Genomic DNA, 25289 nt, shown 5'->3' with positions numbered 1-25289 from the left:
AGTCGTAGTTTCAGAGACATAAGTACAAGTTTATCCATAAAGAAAAAGCTTGTACAACAATACATTAATGATTTTTTAAAAAAATTCACACAAACTGCATGTATTAAAATCTGTTGAAGTGGTTCTCAAACTTTAATAAACCAGGGATTCCATCAAGTCTTTTTAGAACCCCCAAGCCTTCCCTTCCTCCATCACCAGCATGCCTAGGCAGCTGTTTCTTTATTTTTATTTCATTTTTTAAAAGGGATTGTAGGCAGGCCATAGTGTTCCAGGATAAAAGCCGAAGCAAAAAGCTGTTCAATAAATCATTCATATATAAAAACTCCTTACTTAACACTGTTTAAATTAATATCATTGTTTCACAATAAGTAACTTGTTTTTACATGTTGCAGTGGTATGAAACCAGTTAATGATTATCTTTTTGTTGCTATTTTGATAAATTTAATATTTGACCATCAGTTGAGTAAATCTTTTGATTGCTCAAATGGCCAACTGTAGCTGTGAGTAGCTTTTGCACATAAACAAGCAAAGAGCTGCTTCTATTTAGTCAATAAATTTCTAAATCAGCTTTTGCCCTAAGCAGTTCCAATATGTGAAAGAACTGAGCTTTCTGCTGCAGATTGGTTAAATTTTCCGTGAGTGTTTTAATGAGATGCTTTAATATCATCTTTGCTAAATTCCAGGGACAGAAGCATGGCCTCCGGGTGTTTGTCTTAAGTATGTTGGTGGAGACCAGTTTGGCCATGTGAATATGGTGATGGTCCGATCACTGGAGCCCCAAGAGATTGCAGATGTTAGTGTTCAGATGTGCAGCCCCAGTACCGCGGGAATGTATCAAGGCCAGTGGCGAATGTGCACTGCTACGGGGCTCTATTACGGAGGTAAGTGGTACCAGTTACAGTGATGGACATTGACAGGATCCTGGTATCTGTGAAGGCCACTGGATCCTGGTTACTAAAATCATGTAACCACCACATAAATGAGCCCTTAACGTCTGTCATAAATCAGTTGCTAACTTAAGGCACCTTCCCCCAGCCACTCAATCAAGTGATTATCCACTTACTACTTTAAAAACTATCCCTAGACAAAAATGATATGACCCATTATCCCCCTGTCTCTTATTTGCCCTTTCTGGACAAAGTGATTGAGAGAGCAGTAGCAGACCAACTACAGGTTGTCTTGGATAGCTCTTGTGTTACTGACTCTTTCCAGCCTAGTTTCAGGCTGGGCTATGAGATGGAGTTAGTTGCTTTAGTGGATGATCTCTGTCTGAATGAAGACAAAAGGTCATGGTTGTTGTGGGTTTTCCGGGCTGTATTGCCGTGGTCTTGGCATTGTAGTTCCTGACGTTTCGCCAGCAGCTGTGGCTGGCATCTTCAGAGGTGTAGCACCAAAAGACAGATCTCTCAGTGAGAGATCACACTGAGAGATCTCTGTCTTTTGGTGCTACACCTCTGAAGATGCCAGCCACAGCTGCTGGCAAAACGTCAGGAACTACAATGCCAAGACCACGGCAATACAGCCCGGAAAACCCACAACAACCATCGTTCTCCGGCCGTGAAAGCCTTCGACAATACACAAAAGGTCATGTTTCTTTCTTGATCTTCCTGGATCTATCTGCAGCCTTTAACACAGTAGATCATGCCATCTTGTTGAGGTGTTTAGAGGCAGAAGTGGGTATTAGGGAATGTGTCTTGGACTGGCTCCTCATGAAAGAGACTCAAAGGGTTGCTTTCGGAGACAAGCTATCTTCAGGATGGGAGTTACCTTGCAGGATTCCACAGGGTACAGTCTTGTCCCATATGTTATTCAGTCTTGATGTAAAGCCTTTAGGAGAAATCATTTATAGCTTTGGAATTGGAGATCATCAAAATGCAGATGACACTCAGCTCTGTGCCTCTATACCACTATCCAAACACACTGGTGATGCAGTAGAGGTTTTAATTCTTTTCCTAACAGCTGTGGTTGGTTGGCTGAAAACAAATTGAAAATGAACCCAGACAAGATAGAAGAGAGGCAGGTTGGGAAGGCAGAGATATTGAAGGATATTATACTCGCCACTTTCGATGGGGTTCAGCTGTCCCATGAAGACTCAGTTAAGAGCCTGGAAATTATACTGAATCCAGTGCTGCTACTAGAGAAGCAAGTTAATGCAGTGGCAAAAAATGCCTCTCACAAAGTCAGTCTAACCTGAAAGATGGCCCGCTACCATGACATGGCATAACATGGGTCCATGGCATGGTAACATCAGGACTTGACTATTTTAATGCACTCTACGTAGGTCTCCCCTCAGAGTAAACATGGAAACTCCAGTTGGTGCAGAATAGCACAGCTCAGTTATTTTCAAGAGCTGGGCAGAGCATGCATATTACTCCCTTTCTACGGTCACACCATTGGCTGCCCATCAGTTACAGGGCTCAGTTCAAGGTTTTGGCTATCATATACAAAGCCCTTCATGGCTTTGGCCCCTCATATCTACAGGAGCACCACTCTATGTTCTGCCATGGCAGTTTAGCTCATCTGAACAAGGCCTTCTGCATGTTTCACCCTGCAAATGGGCAAAATCAACACCTGCTCATACATGTGCATTCTCTGTAGTAGCCCCCGTCTTATGGGACAGTCTGCATGAAGAAGTCAGGAGAGCTCCCGTTCTCTCTGGCTTTCCTCAAACTCTGCAAAACTATTCTGGAGGGTTTTCTTACTCAGGTAAGAGGGCTGTGCTATAATGGTTGAATGAGACAGGAACTATATTACTACTGTGCACTGTCTGTTACTGTTAATTATGTCATGTTCCATTACCTTATGTTTTGTTCAATATTGTTTCATCCCTATGTGAGATTTCTGTGTATTTTCAGATTTCTGCAATCTATACCCTATTGTGTTGTTTGAATGCCCCAGCTGTTGATTGTATTTAATTACAGTGTGTAATCTGGTATGAGTCTCAGTAAGAAAGGCAGATTATAAATAATATCAATCATTAAAAAAAAAATCCACTGATGGAACCATCAGAGCTTTTGGGGTTGCTTGTCAAAATAGTACATGCTAGCAACCATAGGACTATTTGACGAGAGAAATAGCACATTGGTAGTTAGGCTTCCAAACAAAACAGATTTTTTTGGTGATATATTTCTACCCCTGCAGGGCCTCCCCCATTTTAGCATTTTCAAGATGCTTGCTAAGGAGGTGACCGTTTTCATCCCTGTTCAGTGACAAATTGCCTGTAGAGTTTTGCATGCTGCATGATCCCCTCTTTTGGCATGTAAGAGGGGAGGATTACCACCTTTTCCAACTTTATTTATAATACAGCATCCTCGAGTTGGTCAACTCTGAAAATGTCAATTGACTCCTTTAAAGTGGCTGTTACAGTCATCCTTGAACACAATGCTCAGCATGATTCTTCCTCTTATTTTGACAAGTATTTTGCCAACAGAGGGGGAGGGATTGTGGTTTTGCAATGAAGAGAACGTTGCTATTAGATAATGTTTTACAGTTAAAAACACACACACAAATTAAATCCACAAAAATTCCGCATAGGCTTAGTTGGAATGTAGGCTATCACAGTTCTGGACACAGCCATTTCAGATGCATGAAAAATGAGCACTCCATATCTGGAAAATGTACAGGATAACTGGGTCAGTATTTCAGCCATCACTTGCTGGTGACATATAAAATAAAATGAAATAATCTGGAAATTATACGTATAAGCTGAGAATGTTATAATATTTAACTTTATTTGAATTACGTTTCTGTCAGCAGATTGTGGTCATACAGTTCATGTTAGTATTCCTCAGTTAGAAATACAGATCTGTGTTGTACTTCCAAAAAAAGCTGTCTTGCAGTGTTTATCCATTGCACTGTTGAATGTTGCAAGCTGTGCGTTGTAATTTTTCCCAGTTCTCGTGTAGTTGGTGGACTCCCTCAAGCATGGGATTCACTCATTTTCTTTTGTGTTTTTGTTGATATTTGGCATAGTCAGCAGTGTTCACATCCCAGCTGTTGTTCTGTCAACAGGACGATGAGGCAAATGAAATATGTAATTGCACTGACTTCATAAACTGGAGACTATAATCCATACCATGTTCTAGAGAGGGTCTTGACTAGTTAACAGTAGGTGGCAGTATTTCCCTATCTTTAAAGCTTGAGCTCCAAATCGTTTAATAGTGTTTTCAGCTATAAATTACTTTTATAATTCTTCGTGTGTGGAAAATGAGGCCTACAGTTGTTATCGTAATTTAAATAAATGTTTTGTTGTAGCTTAAGTTTAACATGCTGTCATTTAAGTAATATTGGATTTAAGTGATGTATTAAATTGTGTCTTAAACTGACTTTCCCTTTTGCAGACATCATTTGGGTGATTCTCAGTGTGGAAGTTGGAGGACTATTAGGAGTAACGCAGCAGCTGTCATCATTTGAAACAGAATTCAACACGCAACCACATCGCAAGGTAGAAGGAAACTTTAACCCGTTCGCCTCTCCACAGAAGAACAGGCAACCAGATGAAAACAACTTAAAAGACCCTGGGGGTTCCGAGCTAGACACAATCAGCAAAAACACATGGGGGCCTGCTCCTGACCAAATTGAACAAGATCAGACTGAACTGTCACAAAACTCTGTAAATCTCTCCCCCAGCAGTCACTCGAACAACTTATCAGTAGTGACATACAGTAAGGTAGGTGCCCTAGGGGAACAGGAGAATGGGGAAGTCATGAGTCCATGGCCTCTACTGTGAGAATCTTCCTTGTGCCCCTTCCTGATCTGCTCATGAAGAGTCTGCATTTGAGTGTTTAATTTGCCACATCCTTGTATTTAATTCAAAGCAAGTGAAAACACGGTCACGTTTAAATGCTTAGTTAAACTAGCCTTCATTGGTTGGTGCTTGCTGTTTAAGAAGACAATTTACAAAGCTGCTTTTTAATCAGAGTTTAAAATTGGAAGTATATTTAGGTGGTAGATTTCATAATAGATTTAGACCAGCAGGGTCTGGAAGATAAATGAGAATATCCAGCATATGTTCTCTTTTTTAGTTTTATCTTTTTGTTTTGCTGTTTTTAGCTTTAATTAATTATTACTGGTTTGTGTCTGGATTTTCAGGGAAATTTTTAATGCAGAAATATGTGTTAAAATGTGTTGAATCAGTAAATACCCATCACATGGCAATTATAGGAAACAGGAGAGGGTTGTTATAGCAGACTATATTTACATTACTTCAACATGCTTTATTTTATATTACTCTGGGTCATGTGTAATTGCCAGTCAGTCTGAGTTGGGAATAGAGAGAGTTAAATTACTTAGTCAGCTGAACTTAGAAGGAAGGTAATGAAAATAGTGTAGTAAAGCATGATTTCAACTGCCCTTCAGCTGGCTGGGTAGTTGTAAACACAACATTTCTAGGTATAATAGATGGCACTGTCTTAAACAATTAATTAACAAGAAGAGATACCGGATCCTAAGTGTTGCTCAGATTTTGGTGAAGCATGTGTGAACTGTGGAAATGTTTAGAAACAAAAGACCATCAATCACAGCCCTATCAAACTAAGGACACATTGTCCAGAAAGTCTAGCACTATCATAATTTCAGGAGGGAGAATTTCTCAAAAATTATTAAACGTTTTCCAATATGTTAAAAATAATATCTATAGTATTTCCCATCCCACCCCAAAGAAAAAAATTCAGTTATACGGAAACTGAAAGATACAGGAAGATCTCTTTAGAAGGGCTAGAGGTGATTTTAAACCACTACTCTAGAGAATATGTAGTATAGGTTAGAAAATATGCTAACACATCCAAAGGAATGTCAGCAGGGTTAAATACCACTACCAGTAAAATACCAGTAAAGGAGATTATGAAAAATAAAATAATTTTCTTAAAAGTAGATGTCTACTCTCAACTGTAGAACATAAAAATGAGTATAAAGCTTTGTAAAGCTCCATATGCATTTTAATGAAAGCAAAAAATATAAGTTGACAAATTGCTGAATATTATACTGTTTTGATTACATTGTTGGAACATAAGAATCAGGATTGGAGCTTGTTAGTGAAAAAGACTTTCCTGTTCCTGCTTTCTATGCATGTATCCCTCATTGCCTTTTTAAAATGAGGCATGAGGGTGGAGTTGCTGCTGAAAGGAGGATTGAGTGGAAATTAGGAACCATCCCTTGCAAGAGAAGTGCCTGTTTGAGGGCTCTCAGAAGTAGACATGGGCACGAATCGAAATACAAATCAAATTTCATGACGAATCAGGCCAATTTGTGTATTGCGAAAACAGGTTTTGTGGGGCCGCTTTTTTCACAAAATCCATTACTTTGGGGGGCGATTTGTTCAATTCATGAATGCTTTGTGATGCCAGACAGGCTGGTGCCGATCCTTTGATTCCCTACGCAACATAGGCCCAGAATGTCTGCAGACTTTTGTTCCTGTGGAAACCCCAATCTTAGCCCACGTAACCTTGATAGGCAGCTCTCCCTGCCAACCTGAGAGCTAAGCAAAGCTACAAATGACATGGCAGGTCTGCGCGAGTTTAGCTGGGAGTTTACTGTAGTTGGAGACTCCTTCCCCTCTGTTTCCCTTCTCAATTTTTAAGAACGGGATGGTGGAGTAGCTGCAGCAGCGGCAGCCTCAGAAGCTCCTTCTGTGACTGCTCACTGCTTGCCAGCTTTAGGATCCCTTCCCTGACTCTCTACCTCCTGTCCTGCTCCTCTGACATGCCTTCCCACTTACCCCCACCCCCCAAGCTCCCTGAAGTGGATCCTGAGCAGATCCGCTCTGCTTGGCTTTTCCTTGGAGGCAGGGGAGGGGAGGGCATGTCAGAGCAGCAGGAAGACAGGAAGGAAAAGTCAGCAAAGAGAACCTGAAGAGAGGAAAAGCCAAGCAGATCCGCTCCGCTTGACTTTTCTTCCAGCAGCGGCAGAAAGCAGGAGGCCGGGAGGAAAAAGTCAGCAAAGAGAGCCTGAAGAGAGCTACTTGGAGGGTGGCTGGAGGAGAGCCTGCTGAAGTCTCCCTGCAAGTTTGGCATCGCTGGGTATGAAGTGGGCTGTTGTAGGGCCCCAGGATCTGACGAATCATGAACCTAACATTGTTTCGCTAAATGGGACAATTTTGTGAAAGTTCGTGGTTCATGGAATGCAATGACCTACAAAACTCAGGGTTCATTTTTTCCCTCTTTCATGCCCATCTCTACTCAGAAATCTGTCCATTATTCAGGAAACCCCCCTGAGACACTGGGGAGCATCAGACAATCAACTGTATACAAAGAATACTGGAAGAAAGAAGATAAATTGTAGCAAAGCTTCTAGAATTGTTTGCCTCAGTCTTTCCTGCAGAAAATATTAAAGAAATACCCATATCTGAACATTTTTAAGGGAATACATAAGAACTAATTCCAGTAGCGACAAAATATGATAATCTAGACAAGTTATCATACTTTGTCACTATGAAGTTAGTTCTTGAAGAATAAGAAGCCATGGTAACTAGAGTAAGAAGTCTGATAATTCATCCAAAAGTTCTTAAAGAACATATATGTGATAAAAACTAAATCCATGGTTTTCACAGGGTAAGAAAATAATAGTATCCTCTAAGACTCATGTTGAGACTGATGCTGGTCTCAGTGCTGGCAGGAACTGGAACTTCCTCCGTAGGGAGATTCATCTGTCCCCCGCCCCCCCATTGCTGTCTTCTGTCAGCAGGTGAACATTTTGTTGTTTCCTCTGGCATACCCCCAGTAACTGTGACTGGCCCTCCTTCCCATTCGTTGTGCTGCATGTTTGTTGAATTGTTTTTAATACTATTTTAAACGTTTCAAATTGAAATTGTCTTTAAGTGTTTTAAATTGTTTTAATGTTCACCATCTTGGGGGCCCTATTTTGAGTAGAAAGGTGGCATACAAATGTTTTAAATAAAATAAATCTGGACTTGGGGTGAGCAGTGAGATAACCAGAATCGCAAATAACATTAGATTCAGGATAGTGGAATCAGAGCAAACTGTAAATAGCTTCAAAAAATATACAGAATAGTAGATGAGATTGAGCATGAGATCAGAATCTTGCACGTGGGGTCAGAAAGGACTGATTGGAAGGGGAACAAAGGAAAGATCCACCGCTGCCTTACCCTGACAGATTACAGGATCTAGTGTCATAGCAGGAATATTTGGAAATGGATTGGCAATAGCTGCTTGCGTAATGCCATTACACCAAAATATGGTGTGTCCCATTTAGAATTCTTTTCCCCCTTATAAAAAAGGGCATCAATGATAATGAGGTGTTGACATGGGAGAAAAATGAATATTTGAAAGTGTACATACACAATCAAGGAACAGGATGCTATGTGAAAGAAAACTTTTATTATATATAAGCCTTTATTTTCCAAAGTATGAAGCTTAAAGTGAAAATTTAAATACTGAAGCTGTAGGCCTTTTATGTTTTGATTTGCGAAATAAACTTTGAATTATATTAGTATTTTACTAGTATTTTAAAGGATTTATTTCTGATAAAGTGGAATATAAATAAAATACATGTTCAGGAAAGCCTTGACTATTATATTTGCAGCCTACTCAGAACCCAGTCTGTCTGAATTCATTTGGGATTATTCTCAGTGAAGTCCATGTAGGATTGCAGGAGTTGTGTGTATATATACTACTAAAGTAGAACTGACATCCAAATTTATTGCCACTTCCTAATTTTATTATAGAAATGTTTATTCCCTGAGCTTTTTCGTCTGAAAAGACATGTTTTTTTCTGTTTCTGCATGATGATACTGAGGTCTACTGTTTCTAAGCCTAGATAATAAAACTTTTGTCTGTTTACTCCAGTGTTTTTCAACGTTTATTTTCTACCTGTCTCTCTCCTCGCTCCCCTATTTTCCCAACTAAAAAAGCCTAAGATGTATTTCGGTACTTGAGAGTGCAGCAGCTTCAAGCTGAATCCCACTGAGTATATTTGTACTTGCTGTTTGAATAAGGCATTTACATTTTTAAATTTCAGCAATACATACAAATACAATTTATATGCTAAATTGTACATGATCTATTTCATAATGGAAGTTTACATTTAATAAGAAAGCATCACATATACTTCATCTTTTCTTCATGTGTCCAGAAAAAATAGAATCCTTATCATCCCCCCATGGCTTTTTGGAAATTTTACACCTATTTTTACCTAGGGGTTATACTGGATCCAGCACAACTACTAGAGAAACAAGTTAAGGCAGCTGCAAAAAACGCTTACTACAATCTCACTCTAGCCTGGAAAATGGCTTCTTATCTCGATAGGGCCGACCTGGCCACCTGGATCCATGCTATGGTAACATCAAAACTTGACTATTGTGATGCATTATACGTTGGTCTCCCATCTAAGTTAACTAGGAGGCTCCAATTGGTGCAAAATGCTGCGGCTCGACTATTATCAGGAGTGAGCAGGAGGCTGAACATCACTCCCATCCTACAGTCACTCCATTGGCTACCTATCAGTTACCATGCTCAGTTCAAGGTAATGGTTATTACATACAAATCCCTTTACGGCCTTGGTCCAGCATACCTACGGGACTGCCTCTCTCCCTATGTTCCTCCACGGCAGCTTCGCTCATCTGAACAGGGTCTCTTGCAGGTGCCAGCCTGTACATGGGCAAAATCAACAGCAGCCCGTACACGAGCTTTCTCTGTGGTGGCCCCTACCCTATAGAATGGCCTGCCTGAGGAGGTCAGGAGAGCCCCCACCTTCCTGGCTTTCCGCAAACAATGCAAAACTGAATTATTCAAAAAGGCCTTTTTTCTCAGCTAAGAGGGTAGTATTGTAGGAAAGGGATCCCAGATGTTTCGCTAATGAGTTAGAAACCATAGATTTCACCATTGTTGCCTTACATATTATCTGTTGCTTTAAATATGTACTCCTATATCCTACCTGTGCTCTATGTTGTTCAATTGTAAGTCCTAGAATTGATTATGTTCTGTTTCAGCAGTTCCCCAACCCCGTACTGGATCCTTGCTAATACTTTATCTTTGTAAACTTATATTCTGTTACCTCATATCATTGTTTATGGAAATGCTCTTGAAACTGTATTCATTTACCCTATGACATTGTTTATGGAAATGTTCTTGACACTGAATGCCTGCCCTTGTCCTTGCCACTAATTGTACTAATCTCACACTATGTAATCCACCTTAAGTCAGTGAGAAAGGTGGAATATAAATAACATAAATAAAATAAATAAATAAGCACAGAGCTGGAAAGTGTACAGAAAGATTGATTAAAGGATTGGAGCCTTTTCTGAATGAAGAGAACTAAAAATATTTGTAGCTTTTCTTTAGGTTAGATACAGACTAGAGACCTCACACTTACATACTAAAATTTGGAGGTGTACATTCAATGAAATCAATTTGCAGCAGGTACCAGGACATATAACAGGACTTACTACTTCACATATGAAATTACCACAAGATGTGGTGGCATCTGACAATTGAAAAAAAATTACACAAATGTGTATGCTAAGTTTTTACATAACCAGCTGAATCATGGACTTTGGATATTCAAAAGTACAAGTAAGCACTTTAACTGTGAAGGAAATCAAACAATTTAAAATAAACGTAAGTGTGCTGTTCTAATTAATGAATCTTCCTACACGTTTATAAAAAAATCTTCAGTTTCTCAGCAAACATGACAATTTTATTATTACAAACTATATTGCATAATAGCCTAATACAAAGAAGAAGAAAGGTTTTCAGTAACAATTCATAAAAGTAAATGGACATGTTGTCTCTCTAACTTTTTCATTCAATAATAAAAATTGCCCAGTGTTCACAAACTTATTTGTACATTATAATTTTTGTATCCTTTGATAGTATTTTAATTTAATTAATGACTATATTCCAAATACGATTAAGCCAATCTTTTATAAAAGGGTTTTTTGCCCCAGTGTACTACAACAATCATCTTAGCAACTATAAGCAAAGTTGAGACTAATTTAATGACTGAAGAAGTTAGCAATCCTTTTAATAACCTAACAGAATGCTCTCTTTAGAGGTGGTGGTATACTACTGCATAACATATTAATAATAAACTGAATCACATTTTACCAAAATAATTTTAGATATGCCCCAAACACATGTGTCAATCTGCATGTCCACAGCCACACCTTCATCACATGTCTGCTAAATTTCTGTATATAATCACTAATTTATGAGGTCTAAGATACCATTGTAAAAGTATTTTACAAAAATGTTCTTTCAAATTAATCAGAATTAGTTGTGAGGTGACATTTTAACAGATCTATTTCCATTCCTGTATAGTCAAACCAGTTTGTTAATCTTTCTCCTGTTTGTTTGTGTAGCTTAAAGTAGTAGTATCTAAATTTAATCAATTAGCAAACTGATGCTATCCTGACTCTGAGCTCGAGATACATGATTATAGGTTCAGAAGTGGTTTTGGTTGCAAACTGTTACGCTTTCTCAAGAAGAGTGTAATCACATGCCTTATTTGAAAAAAAGAGGACTATTCTCTATAATTTATACATAATTTCCTCATAATTCAACATACAATGATCATCTAATAACTTTTAATCATATCTAATTTACTCTTCTTTTAGAAATTAAAAATATTTAATAAAACAAAGCAGAAGTCAAAGGTGAAAAACCAGGGCTCAAAAATGTTTTTACTTTAGACAACTGTGTTAGGGTGGAGCTTAAAACTAAATTCTTCACTTCCTGCCGCTTTATCAAAACTAGATGACATCTTCAGGCCTTTTTTCCGATAAAGCTTCCAAGATCAGTATATCTTTGTCTTCTATAAAACTCTCCTTCATTTTACTGCTCTGTAATATATATTAAGCACTACCCCACTACCTCTATTTAATAGAGCAGGACAATGTTCTGCTTTTTTGTGCCAATTTGCATTTCTTGACCATCTTCAGAAGCCAGTCCCTCATACTGTAGGTAGTCTGAAGATGGGTAAGCTGTTGCTAGATCAAGGGAGGGCCACAGTTGGTACACCAGCTAGACTTGTCTGTTACAAATCCATATAACAAAGTCTTGCTTTTTTTAACTACAAGCTGCTAGATTTTCCTCGTTCTTTCAGCATTAAAAAAAACTAATATCTACTTAGATAGCCTTAAAAAAAAAAAAGAATGTGGTACCTTACAGTAGGGATGTGTGCTTCGGGTTACAGATCCAGGTTTTTAACCCGGATCAGGCCCAATTCAGATTGTTTTTGGTATTCCCAAATCAGCCTCAGCGTTGCTGAAGTGATTTGGGAATGCTGAAGCAAAGCTTACTGAAGCGGTTTGGAATGCTTCATTAAGCTTCAGGTAGCGCAAAAACAGTCTCTCTTACCGTTCCTAAAGAATGCCAAGAGGAAAACGTTTTCCAGCTTTTCTTCATTAATAGTGTGTTTTAAATAAGAAGCTAGAAATTTGCTACTGATGCCCTGAGCCTGATGTCCATGAATGAAGAGCCTTCACATAGCTCCAGTTCTCTCTGCCATGTCAGTTATTGGCAGCAGGGCATAAGGATGAGATTGAACTGATCTTCTTCCCTCTCAAACAGGAAAAAAAAGGATTCCAAAAATTCATCAGTGGACATTCAACGTTAAGTTTTTGACTTGGATATTTGAGCAAAACACTGGAGCTGCTGAAGGAAGGGCATCTCCCCCTCTTCCCCACAAGTAGTCTCTTCTTGCATGTATTGTGAGGGAGATACATGTGAAAACTTATTTCTTCATTTGTATTATCACTTGCTGGATTGGGGGAGTCTAATCCTTGCATCGGTTAAGCACTTCATAGGCTGGAGGTGAGACTGCAGCTTCATGTCAGTGACTCCTCCAAAGAATCTGGCAGCCCTTGGCTTTGCATTCTTTTCCCAGTATGATTCTAGATTTCATGGGTGTGTTGGAAAGCTTGAAAATATGTGGCTAAGGGGGGACATGGCACCAGCTCCAAGGGAGAAGTACGCTTGGGAAGAGATCTCCATCCCTCCCTGACCTAACTCCTCATTGCAAATTGTCATAACAGAATTGAAACTCCAAAAAGAAAAAGAATATGGGCAAACAAGTTAGAGAAGAAAAGAACAAAGTCAAATGTCTCTAAAAGGCTGCAGAATTTCTTCCTGATCTCACAACAAGTGGTGGAGAAAGAAAGTGAAGCAATGAAATGGCAAACAAAAACAGCAGGGAAAAGATCATCTCTGCCGATCTGACTCTTATCAAGCGATTAGCCCAGATGGAACAAAAAATAATAGATAAAATGTTATCCTTGTTCTAGCCATTAATGGATCATTAACAGAAATAAAAACAGCTTTAAATAAAACAACACAAAATGCTGAATACTCACTGGAATTAAGCACAGTGCAGCAGATTGAACTATGCGAATTACTATCGCAGAATAAACAACTTCAAGAAAGAATCTTAAACATGAAGATCTCAACAAAACAAATCTTAAATTTGGGGGTTTTGAAGAGCGAACAACTATAAATGAAGACCTACCCTCATTTCTAGCGCCGTGGCTGGCACAACACTTGCAATTTGAAAAGAGTAGCTCATCTGATCACTAAGGCTTTCCAAGTGGGAGCACAAAAAAACCCAAAAAATAAGAAACCCAGCGATGTTTTAGCTACACTTCCTGATTGGAAGACACGGAAGAAATCCTGGAAATAGCAAGAAATAAAGGCTTGATCCCCTACAAAGGATCACCTATCCTAATACTTACAGACTTGCCACCCACAGTTCTAAATAAGAGAACTCAGATCAACAACAGAAGCACTGAGAAAAGCTCGAATAAAATATAAATGGACTAATTATACAAAACTTCAAGTAAAAATACAAGATACTGTTTACCAAGCTACAGACCAGGAATCTGGACAGCTTCTTCTACAGTGCCTCGACATTGAGACCCCTATGAACAAATCTGCACAGAAGAGAAAAATGCCTAACCTCCCATCACCACACAAGGGGAGTAAAATCCCAGTGCGTCACAACTAGCAAGCTAAGAACAAACTAAATGATACATAAAAATGTTATAACTGTACAATGAATAAACCTTATACAAGAATAGAGGTGTGGTGGAGAGGGAGTGGAGCTCACAGTTAGTGGGCCTCTAGTTTTGTTTTTTTTTACAGTTCTTCAAGTTTGGTATAAATAAATACCAATAGTCTGTAGGGAGTTAATACCCTCGGGCTATATAGAACTGTTTAGCATAAGAATTAGACTTTAAATTTAATTTAATCCAAACTATATTGACAATAGCTATTAGTTAGTAGTTTATTAATCAGTAAGTAAAAATACCTATTAATCAATCAATCTAGATATTAGTATCAAGTGGGGGGAAGGGAAGGAAGGAGTTAAAGGGGAGGAGGGATTACCTCAGCGAAGTTAATAAGAGTTTTTATAATGGTTACAAATCACCGTTTTTCCTATCAATATCTGAAACTAAAGCCACTAAAGATTTGACATTATAACAATCTATTTAACCATTTTTGTAAGGAATCAAACCCTAAATACCATATCTTATTAACAGCCTGATTATCATCAAAAAAGAAATACAACAAAATTGATACATCAAATTATTTTCAAACAAAAATTTCTCAATAATAATGTCAGGTCTTTAGATACCATTCAGGAAAAATTATTTTTTGAAAGTTTATCGATATTAACCCTTAATTAAAATTGAAGACAGTAATATTACAGTTAAACACCCTACTCATTTGAAGGAAAACTCATTTGATATATTTTTAGCTGTATCAATAATATCACTGTATGAAAAGTATCTCTAATACTTGTAATAGAAAACTCATTTGATATATTTATAGTTGTATCAACAATATTATTGTATCATAAATAAAAAAAAATTTAAGTGATATTTTTCAAAAAATACAAATCCTAAAGGAGTTTCCCTTATCGCCCTACAAATAACTGCCAGCCATCGTGCTTAAGTTCCATCATGTAAAAATAGAACTGGAAAACTGTTTAAGAAAAACTCCTTAAAATCAACTCATTGCAAACTTGAAACTTTTCTTTTGGAAGTTTTAATGTAGAAATGTGTACACATGCATATGGGCATAAATAAGAATGTACACATGGAGCAGTGTGCAAGATCTAAGACTAATCCAACAACAATCCAACTGGTTTTGGGATAGCAGAGCAGTGAATGTCATTATAAATATGTCTTCAGCTTTTTCCCATGTCCCTTACTAAAGGTCCGTATTGAGGAATTCCAAGTTTTTAGGGATCATGTTAATTTTATCTTTATGTTGATCTGTCACATTAACCCACATAACGCACACAGCTTGTTTCATTGGCAGTCGATTTGAAGTAATCTAGGGCAAAAATAGAGAAACTACTAAGTTTTTTGTTAATAAAATAGCACAAGTACCCTCTGATCTGGATACTGGCTGTAATATAGGTGAAGCGATAGAAATGCTTAATGCAGCATCTGGTTTGCTTATTGAACCATTTTGAACAAGATACAGTGATAGATATTGACAGGATCCTGGCATCTGTGAAGGCCACTACTTTGCTTCAGATCCTTGCATATCTTGGTTACTAAAATTGTGTCAGTGCAGATATATGAGCTCTTGATGTCTGTCATAAATCAGTCACTAACTCAGAGCACCTTCCCTTAGCCACTCAAAGAGGAGGTCATCAGCCCACTACTTAAACCATATCTAGACAAAAGTGATATAGCCAATTACTACCCAGTCTCTAAACTGCCCTTTCTGGGCAAAGTGATTGAGAGAGAAGTAGCTTACCAGCTCCAGGTGGTCTTAAATAACTCTTGTGCTCTGGACCCTTTTCAGTTTGGTCTTAGGCCAGGGTATGGGATGGATATGGCTCTGGTGGCTTTAGCAGATGGCCTCTGTCTGACTGTAGATAAAAGCCATGCTTCTTTGTTGCTCCTCTTGGATCCATTTGCCGTCCTGTATAGTAGACCATGCCGTCCTGTTGAGGGGTTTAGAGGCAGAAGTAGGTATCGGGAGATGTGCCTAGGGTTGGTATAAGTTGTTCCTCATATAACAGTTTCAAAGGGTTGTGGTTGGTGATAGCTATCTTCAGTGTGGGTATTCTCTTGTAGGGTTCCCCTGTTATTTAAACTCTATGTGAAGCCTTTAGGAGAAATCATCCATAGCTATGCAACTGGATGTCATCAACATACAGATGATACCTAACTACCCAAATTCTCTGGTGATGCAGTAGAGGTCATGAGTTGTTGCCTTTATAGTTGTGGTCAGATGACTGTAGAAATCTAATTGAAAATAAACCTAGACAAGATGGAAATTATGCTGGTTGGGAATGTGGAGGTCTTGAAGGACATTGTGCATCTCATATTTGATGGAGTTCAGTTGACCTTGCCTGACTCAGTTTGGAGCCTAGGGATTGTACTGGAGTCAGCACTGCTGTTAGAGAAGCAAGTAAATGCAGCTGCAAAAAAGGCCTTCTCCCAACTCAGACTAGTCTGGAAAATGGTATCCTACATTGACACAGCTGATCTGGCCACCTGGATTCATGCCATGGTAACATTGAGACTAGACTACTGCAATGCACTTTACATAGGTCTCCCCACAAAGTCAACTTGGAGACTCCAGCTGGTGTAGGATGGCACAGCTTTGTTATTATCAGGAGCTTGGCAAAGCATGCATATTACTGCCATTCTGCAGTTACTCCATTGGCTTCCCATCAGTTACTGGGCTCAATTCAAGGTTTTGACTATTGCATACAAAGCCCTCCATGACCTTGGCTCCTCATATCTTCCTATGCTCTGCCACGGCAGCTTCACGCATCTGAATAGGACCTTCTGCAGATACCATCCTACAGTTGGGCTAAATGAACAGCTGCCCATACATGCACATTCTCTTTTGTGTCCTCCACCTTATAGAATGGCCTGCCTGAAGAAAATAGGATGCCCTCACTATCATGATTTTCCACAAAACTGAATTATTCAGGATAGCTTTTTTTTACTCCGGTAATAGGGCTTTGCTGTAAGAGATGGCTCAGAGAGATCCTTTGGTAAAGGGACAGGGACTGTATAGTACTGGGTACTGTCTGATGTAGATATGCTCCTCCTGGGTAGTGTCTGTGTCATTAAGTATGTCATGTTTAATTACTTAATGCTTTGTTTCAGCAATGTTTCATCTGTGTATTCAGATTTATGTTTGTTTTCAAATTTCTGCAACCCATATCTTACTGTATTTTTATTGAATGCCCTAGCTGTTGATCATATTGACCTGCACTGTATAATTTGCCTTGAGTCTTAGTGAGAAAGGTGGACAATAAATAAATAAATGGGGGAGGGTATTGAACATGGCTTTCTTCTAATGATCGTTTTCTGGGTGCAAAATTGTTTTTTGGATAGGAGAACATTCAAACGTGGTTCTCCAGCATTCTGAAGTGGCGCATCTGAAGTTGGAAATACCTTTTTTGAACTTGTAGGTCAGCTTTCATTTAAGTAGAAAAGGAAGGCACATGGATTGTAGGAAAGGCCTTTGGGCTGCTACTTCATATTTGTATAATATGTTTTGAACAAAATGTAGTACAAAAAGCTCTGTTCTGGTTGTGTTCAGTTTACATAAGTAATTCAGAAAAACCAAAGGTAGTTTGTAGAAGCACTGACCAGGAACGGGCCAGGAAACGATGAAGAAGAGAGAGAGATTTGATAGCATTATCTGATACTGCTGTCAATGTACTCTGAGAAATTTTGTTTTCTCTTGCAGCCATGCATCAAAAGCTAATTTTTTAAAAATGTAGTTTTATTTATTTAAACTCCACAACATACAAAAGCCAGTGTGTTAAATTCATGCACTGTGCTGACTTTATAAACAACTCAATGAAAAGAATATATTTTCATTGTTATAAAGTTATAAAAACTTTTAACCCTTAGGGATTTAAAACCAATGTCATCCAATAAAATGGATTTTTAATCAGAAGTCCCATGGAATTACATCCAAAGAACTATGAATGGGTTCTCCAGACACAGAATGGATGTTCTAGACTTTCCCCCCACACCTGTCGTGTGTAGCTCACTGCGCCATCTGGAAAGCTGCTTCTGAGAGTTGGGGGATCCTTGGGAATAGCATGGATGGGGAGTGGTCTGCAGCTCAAATGACAAATGCATTGAAATTATTTTACACCACAACCTGCATGAGTCGAAATGCAGCCCATTGTATCTACATAATTATAGGGGGAAAGCTGAATTATGAAAAATGTTTTAAATCTATTTATATAGTTCTAGTACTTTGAAGGGTGTCTCATTTCTTATTGCTCTTGGCTAAATAAAACATGTTTTTATTTTGCTACTATAGATTAGTTTCGTATGAATGATATTTGCATTAAAATGATTGTCTCTTTTTCTGGGAAAATTTGATGCATAGTCCAGGACCAGTACTCTTGATACAGGCAAAAACTTGAGGAAAAACTAGGAAAACCCTGGTATCTTTAATTTGTTTTTAACTCCATTAAATGCTCTTGTACTGCCCTGATATGTATACTGCAGCATAAAGCTGAGGATATACTTTCAAAAGTACTTCAGATGCTTTTACCATACATTTAACACAAATTTCTTTGACACTTGGGAAGATTGTATTCTGTGATAATAAATGAAGTTGCTTAAGATCAATGCAAGTATCCAAGGGTGTTAAATACATAAATAAAATTACTGGATATAATCCATAGGTGGTCTTCTGCAGTATAGCAGCAATACCATTGGTGGGAAAAAGCAGGACAACTTTTTTCCGTCCTCCCCACACACTGCAGAGTCCCCCTTGCTATTCAGGAGGGTTCCCCGACTTCTAGGAACAGAGTCTCAGGTACCTCAGTGGGATGCAATGGGAAAGCAACGTGGGAAAATCCTATTCTGTCACTTTCACTCAACTTGTGGTACTGTGGATCCATCCCTTTTTCACTAACATAGATTTCAATAGCAAGGGAGTTTGTGCTGTGAGACTGAATGTAAGAGAGCTTTAGGGGTCTCTTGAATGTGTTACAGTTGGTTAGAATTTGAGGGGGTTCTTTTTATTTGGAGAGTCTTACTTATTAGGTTTGCCAGCTGTTTAAACTGCATATCTTTGAACTCTGGTTTTTAATAGTTTTATTCTTTTACGTAACTTGGCTTGCTTGAGGGAAAAGATGGACTTATAAACCTTTAAATAAAGAATAATCATTCCCCCCTTTGATGTTTGCAGAGACTACTAGTCTATGTTTGCATTATTTCAGCAATTCATACAGAGATTCTTATCTGTCTTCTTTTTCTGCTGGATGTTTCTATTTCTAATGTTTGGGATGCCTTCAAGAAAGTTCTGCTCTGATTGGACTGTCTGGCATAAATAGTACTGTCTATTGCAGTTAACCTTGGGACTATCTTGAGCAGAATCTTTTCATTAAATTAAGTAATTTATTAAATAAAATCTGTTAAGTTAAACTACTATAATCCAGTAATTGGACACATAATTGTGTGCAATATGTTGGGAGAGGCGATAGTTTAAAATGAAAATTGTCAAGCTCAACCGAGTACTCACATTAAGCTGCAGGTGCTGCTGTTAATGTTGAGTTCATAATGCAGTTCCTAAGTTGTGGTGATGAATGTGCAGTTTTTCTTTTAGTTCAACGTAAGAAAATTTTCATAGCTTTTCAATATAGGCATTCAAGGGATGCATTCAGTTCTCTTCGTTACTTGGCTTCAGCTATGCTGTGAAAAGTACCATCTATTGATTCTCAAATTCTCTTAATATAAAAGGTTACCTACTATCCTCTTTCAGATACTTAAAACTATTAATGTTACTTTCTGGACCTTTTTGAAATGTGATTTTAAAGAATATAAATAAGCTGTGTTTACTGTGATAACTAAGTATATTTATTAACAAACAGGAAACTCCACTACCCTTGACTCCTCCCTTTCCATGGCTTCATTTTTAAAAGGCTTTTGTATCATTAACTTCATATTACTACTTTGAAAACAGTCTTACTTATTTTTGTTATATAAAAATCAGAAATTGCTGTTGCTAGTAGGGTTGAGAGTTCCTAAAAAACATGGCTTTCCTGGAAACTGAAATATTTTGTTCATGTCTATAGAACAAAAATGTGATACCAGCACATGCAAATTAAAAATAGATTTCCACCCCCATAACAGAGAATGCTAGGTGCATTAAGGTAGAAAACAGACATGTTGTTATAGTTTTTTAAAGAAGGTTTGCAGTGCACCCCCTGAATAAATGAATAATAAAATCATTTGAGATGGTAATTAGAGACATATCAAGAGACATTTCGACCTTTTTAGGTATTCATTTGTATCTGTCCTATTCTAATAGACACCCATATGGAAACTTTGAAGAAGTATGGTTTATATCAATGCAACTTACCTTGACTTCAGTCAAGGGGAAGTTGACCAGTTGCAAATAAGGCTTATGGAAGTTTATTGTGTGTCTTGGAATTTGAACAGGGTCAGCTGTGCTAGTAGCTCCAATTCCTGTTTGCCACAAAACATACATGAGGTCTACAATTCAAGGTAGCATCGCTGGTTGGAGACAGAGCCAACCTTCAAGCCTAGTGAGCAGCTTCATGTGTGTGTAAACTGTTCTGACTGGGACTGTTCCAAGTTTAAGTATATGGGCTGTCTCTAATTTTCAGAGATGTAAAAGAAATCTAAACAGTGCCACTGTTACAACATTCCAAGACTGTTATATCTCAAACCCATTGAATATACTCAACATCTCAGCCTGGATCTATGGTTTAAAGGCTTGTTTTTCCAGTACACTGGATGTCTCTGTAGACTCATACAAATGGCTAAATATTGGTGTTGATTAGGAGTGGCATTGGTGATATATCTGTATTTGAACTTTGTAGCATGGAAATGGGAGGGCAGAGGGTTGGCTTGAAACATAGGCACCTGTGTAATAAGAACAGCCTGCTTTGGAATATAGGCTGCAGGTGATTTCTTGCCCAAGAAGTGGGTGGGTTGATATGTTTGAATAGACGTGGCTTAGCTTGTTCCCCCTTCTGAAATTAATTTTTGTCTCTAATTCTTTTCCAGGGTTTTCATGGTCCTTATCCCTTTGGACAGTCTTAAAAACAAAAACGGGTATCGTTGAGAAGAGAATTTAACAAAGACCGGACTTGGGAGGGAGGGGGAGTTCTTGTGACCTATAGAAGATACAGCATGAACACCCCTTCTTGACTCCATATCCTTGGATAAGAAGAAAACAATAACTTTAAGACTAGTTGTTTCCAGAAAAAGGAAAAAAATCCTAAAGTATGCATGTGTGAATGTTGAATTTCAGGAGTGCTGTTCAATGCTATGAGAGAGAAAAATACACCAACGTTTTGTTTAGAAGTCATTGTCACAGTTAATTAGGTAGCTTAAAGAGAAATTTTTAAAAAATTAAAACAGAAAAGCCATCTCTTTTTAAAAGAAAAAAATTATTTTGCCTACGGAGTGGTTGTAGTCTGAGCAAATGTTAATTTTTTGTTCCTTGTTCACAACTTTTCAAAAAGGGACAGCGTGCATTTTTATGGAGATGTGCTTGCTATGAAATGGAAACTTGCTTAACAATTTCTTGGTTAGTACAGCTGCTATTTTTATACATCAAGTGTTTTTAATTTGTAGCTGGATCAATATTCAGTTTCATGAATTTTAACGGCATCTATTTTTTCCGCCTTTAATCTGCTGTTGGAATCGTTCTTCTGGGCATGGTGTGCATTAATCATATGTTAATTCTTTGCTGTTTGTAAGAGTTAATCAGACCCATTGTCACAAGAGTGGGACAAGGAGCCGAAGAAGGCAAAAGAACTGAAATGATGCAGGAGAGTTTTCTTGTGCTTTCAACACAGCACGCACTCATATTTTCATTACTTGCCTGAATGGTTAGCATACTGAAATATTCCCATATTCATTAATGTACAGTAACAATCTTTGAGACAGTTATGCATGTATATGTCAGTCTTGTGCCAAGAAACAATTTTATTTCTAAAGTGGTAGAGCACCAGTTTTTAAATTTCATGTCACTGTTAAATGTAAACTTCACATTTCCCTTTTTATATTGGGCTAACTTCAGTTTGATTTTTTGGTAATATAAATACTAGGTTAGCTGGCAGAGACTAAATTGCTCTGAGCCTATGGGAGGAAGAATCATCATCTGCCTGCTATTGTAATTCGTTCTTTTCATTGGCTTTCTTACTTTCCGAACCTGTAGTTTCAGGAATGGTGTGTGTGCGTGTGCGGAGGGGAGGCGAGGGGAGGGAAAGATGGTTCAGCTGTGTGCAGCCCATGAAAAATGATAGCCATATATAATTGAGACCAAGTTGTCCAGTTCCCTAGGAGAAAGTAGCAGATGATGGTCTTTTGAAATTCTTGAGTCTTGCATCAGTTCAAGACTTTGTAAAGAAGAGGAGAGTAGAAGGGGGGTTCTGTCTAATTCAAAAACTTGAACTAGGCCACAGCAGCCATCTGCCAAAGAGAGAATAATATGCAACTCCCCCTTCCTTTCTTTTCACTCTAAAGACCAAACTGCCTACTCTGTTTGAGAGAACTGAGGGAAGTATATATGTACTAATGGAGGTTTTTCAGAACTTTTGGTATGGCCCGAAATAATATACTCCAAACTATATTGTTTTCTTGATTTGTTTAAAGGGCCTTTAAACCATCTAACACTTTTCAGTCCTGTCTTCCACCAGAACATATGCACAGCAATTGCAGAGCTTTTAAGTAGATCTTGCGGGGAGGGGGCGAGGCTTTAGGTAATTAGGTATTCAGTTTTTTAGGGTTAAGATTAGTATCTTATTTAGTGTTCTCTTGGGAAGCATGTATAATTTCCTTCTGCCACCAATTTTATTTGAATAATCTACAAATTCATTAACATTGCCATGTACACTTGGAGAGGTTATTTCAAGGAGTTACTCCTGAGATGAAATTAAAGAGGAGTCCAGTGGTACCTTAAGGATTAACAATTTATTCTATCATAACATTTTGTAAATCAGAGCTTAGTTCATTAGATGCATCTGAAGTGTGCTCTGATCTCAGAAATTTATGCTGGAATAGATTTTGTTAACCTTTATGGTTCCCCTGGGATCCTGTTCAGTTTTGCTGTAACAGGTAAACATGGCTATCTCTCAAGAATTATAGTTCTTAAGATGAGCAATTATAGAAGTGTAGGAGTTGGGAATTTTTTTTTTACTCCTTGATACTTCTTCCCAATGTGGCTCTCCAAATATATAGCTTAATCACTATGGACAATGTAATGTATTCTCCAAATGCAGGGTATAGAAAATGATTATGTATAGCAGTCATAATGATTTGTTTAATTTTTGTTTTTCCTGCTCTGGGAAAGCAACTTCCTTGATAGGCAAGTGAAATAACTAAGTAGACTGGTATATGCTGCTGTTGTGTGTTTATGTGTGGTTGCTTTTGTGACAATTGGCAACTACCAGGCCATGTCAGAATGGCTTTGTTTTTCTTTTTAGACCAGTTATTCACACGTTTATCCCATCTAAACTGTTGGCTGTTATAAACATATGTATTCTTTTTCTTCTTTGCATAGAGAAAGCTGATATATACTGCCAACTACTGTTTTCTTTTGGCATGTAAGGGTGCCCATTCTCTGCCAATCATCTTGATAATAACCGCGTGCTAGTGACTCTTATGAATAGAGAAGTCACTCAAGTAAAGGAGAAAAGAGCCAGAACCATTGCTGGAGTGGAGATATAGTAAGCAGTCATCTTCTTAAGGTGCTAGTTCATCAGATGTTCCAGAGTGTAAACATAGCTGTTCTCTCTGAACATGATCTTCGTATAAATAGTTGCAAAGGCATCATTTTTGTTCATGGGTGTTGGTTAAGGAGATAATCCTTTCAGTGATGACAGTGGGAGGATGCTTAGAGTGCTCACTGCCTATAGTTCCTTTCCCCAAAGAAATATTCTTCCTGGATTATTATATACTGAGCCTCTTGGGTTCATTTGATGATTTGGAAGCTGTATTGTAGAAACAGCTGATTCGTAAGTTACATTGATAATTTGGGGACAGTACTTTCAAACTTGATTAGCTAAAGAGAGCTTGGTGTCTTGTTACAAAGGGTTGGTTTTTGGAAGCATTTCTTTCCCATTGTGACTGAGTTGCCGCTCTTCTCTGCTCCCCAACCATTGAGTGACCTATGGCTTTAAAAACTGCAAGATGAGTTAACACTGGATAGGATTTTCATAGCATGGTGGTGCAGTGAAAGGGAGAAAGCTGTGTGAGTTGATTTTCTGCATGTCGTTTATCAAAAGGTGCAGGCTATTTGTCAGGGAAAAGGATACAACTTATTGGTGCCTGGTTTTAAACTGCTTTAGAACTGTATACTTACATTACTTAATTTCATAAAAAAGAAAACTGTACCCTGCTAAGTTTTAAATTGGTATGAGTGTTTCATTTGCCACTATTACATGTGGCTGAAAGCTCTGAGTGCTTCCCAAAGTCTTGTAATTACAGCAAAAAACCCTAAATTCCCACTATCTTTAAGCATCATAGTGTACATGAGTGTATACTTCCTCTTCACCTCCAACCCAGTATTACACCTGTAGCAAAAATATGAACGAGGTGGCCCTCAGTCCCCTTAACACTCACCTCACTTGCCTAGTCATAGACGAAGATAAGCATTGCTTGACTCATGACCTGTTTCCCAAGTCAGGTTCTTTTAGAAACTCGGGGGCTGGATCTGGTTCCCCAAGCTTCAGCCTGTCACACACGAGCTCTGGTTTTCTTTTACAGAGACTCTTTTTGGAAGAAATAAGATGGATTCCCAAGGAGAAGAAGCAGTTGTTATAAAGGGAGGGAGGGAGTATTGAGAATGGCCCAAGCTGTTGGCATAAAAAATTGCTCGTAACCTCTGCATCTGAGAATGTGACTCCAGCCTGGGATGGAAAAGCCTCAGATATCTCCTTGGTAAATTGGGTTGGCTTTGAGCCCCTCTGGCTGGAATTAAATTCTGTTCCTGTCTGGGGATGGATGTCAAGCTTGCATTAGCAGCCTGGGCCTATGTTGTTAGCCTAATTTGGGACAAAGGAAGGTGATATTTTCTGAGGCTTCAAGGATTTTGGAATCTGTACTTATCCACCCACCCCCAGCTGTGGATGAGTACATCCTGAATCTCTTTAGGTACAAGTCTAGCCATAGTTCCCTGGGGCTAAGAAATGCACGCTGTCCCACATCTGGATTTTCATTGTTTTTTTTTCTCTTGTGTGAATGAGTATTTGATTCTGCAGCCTGTCTTTATTCTCTCTGGGGGGAGTGCATGTGTAGAGCAGGATGGTGTGTTGCTTCATTGAGTCTGGAAAGAATCCTGTAATAGCACATTGTGGGG

General features: G+C 38.4%; 1 protein-coding gene across 2 annotated transcripts in view; it reads left to right on the top strand.

Annotated features, from left to right (window-relative positions):
• Nucleotides 1–22844, top strand: part of ILRUN (inflammation and lipid regulator with UBA-like and NBR1-like domains) — a 61267-nt gene extending 38423 nt beyond the window's left edge. Inside the window, exons 3-5 of one of the 2 annotated variants that reach the window (XM_054979639.1) lie at nucleotides 684–881; nucleotides 4341–4669; nucleotides 20990–22844. In XM_054979639.1, coding sequence (XP_054835614.1) covers nucleotides 684–881; nucleotides 4341–4669; nucleotides 20990–21025 — 563 coding nt within the window. In that variant the 3' untranslated portion in view covers nucleotides 21026–22844. Of the gene's footprint in view, nucleotides 1–683; nucleotides 882–4340; nucleotides 8796–20989 lie in introns of those variants that run through there. The other variant, XM_054979638.1, reaches the window with a different exon arrangement.
• The last annotated feature ends 2445 nt before the right edge of the window (nucleotides 22845–25289 follow it).

This window comes from Eublepharis macularius, chromosome 5 (genome assembly GCF_028583425.1).
Source record: "Eublepharis macularius isolate TG4126 chromosome 5, MPM_Emac_v1.0, whole genome shotgun sequence".
In the NCBI taxonomy this organism is placed as follows: domain Eukaryota; kingdom Metazoa; phylum Chordata; class Lepidosauria; order Squamata; family Eublepharidae; genus Eublepharis; species Eublepharis macularius.
Note: the sequence above shows the minus strand (reverse complement) of the source record. Positions and strands in the feature narration are given on the sequence as shown.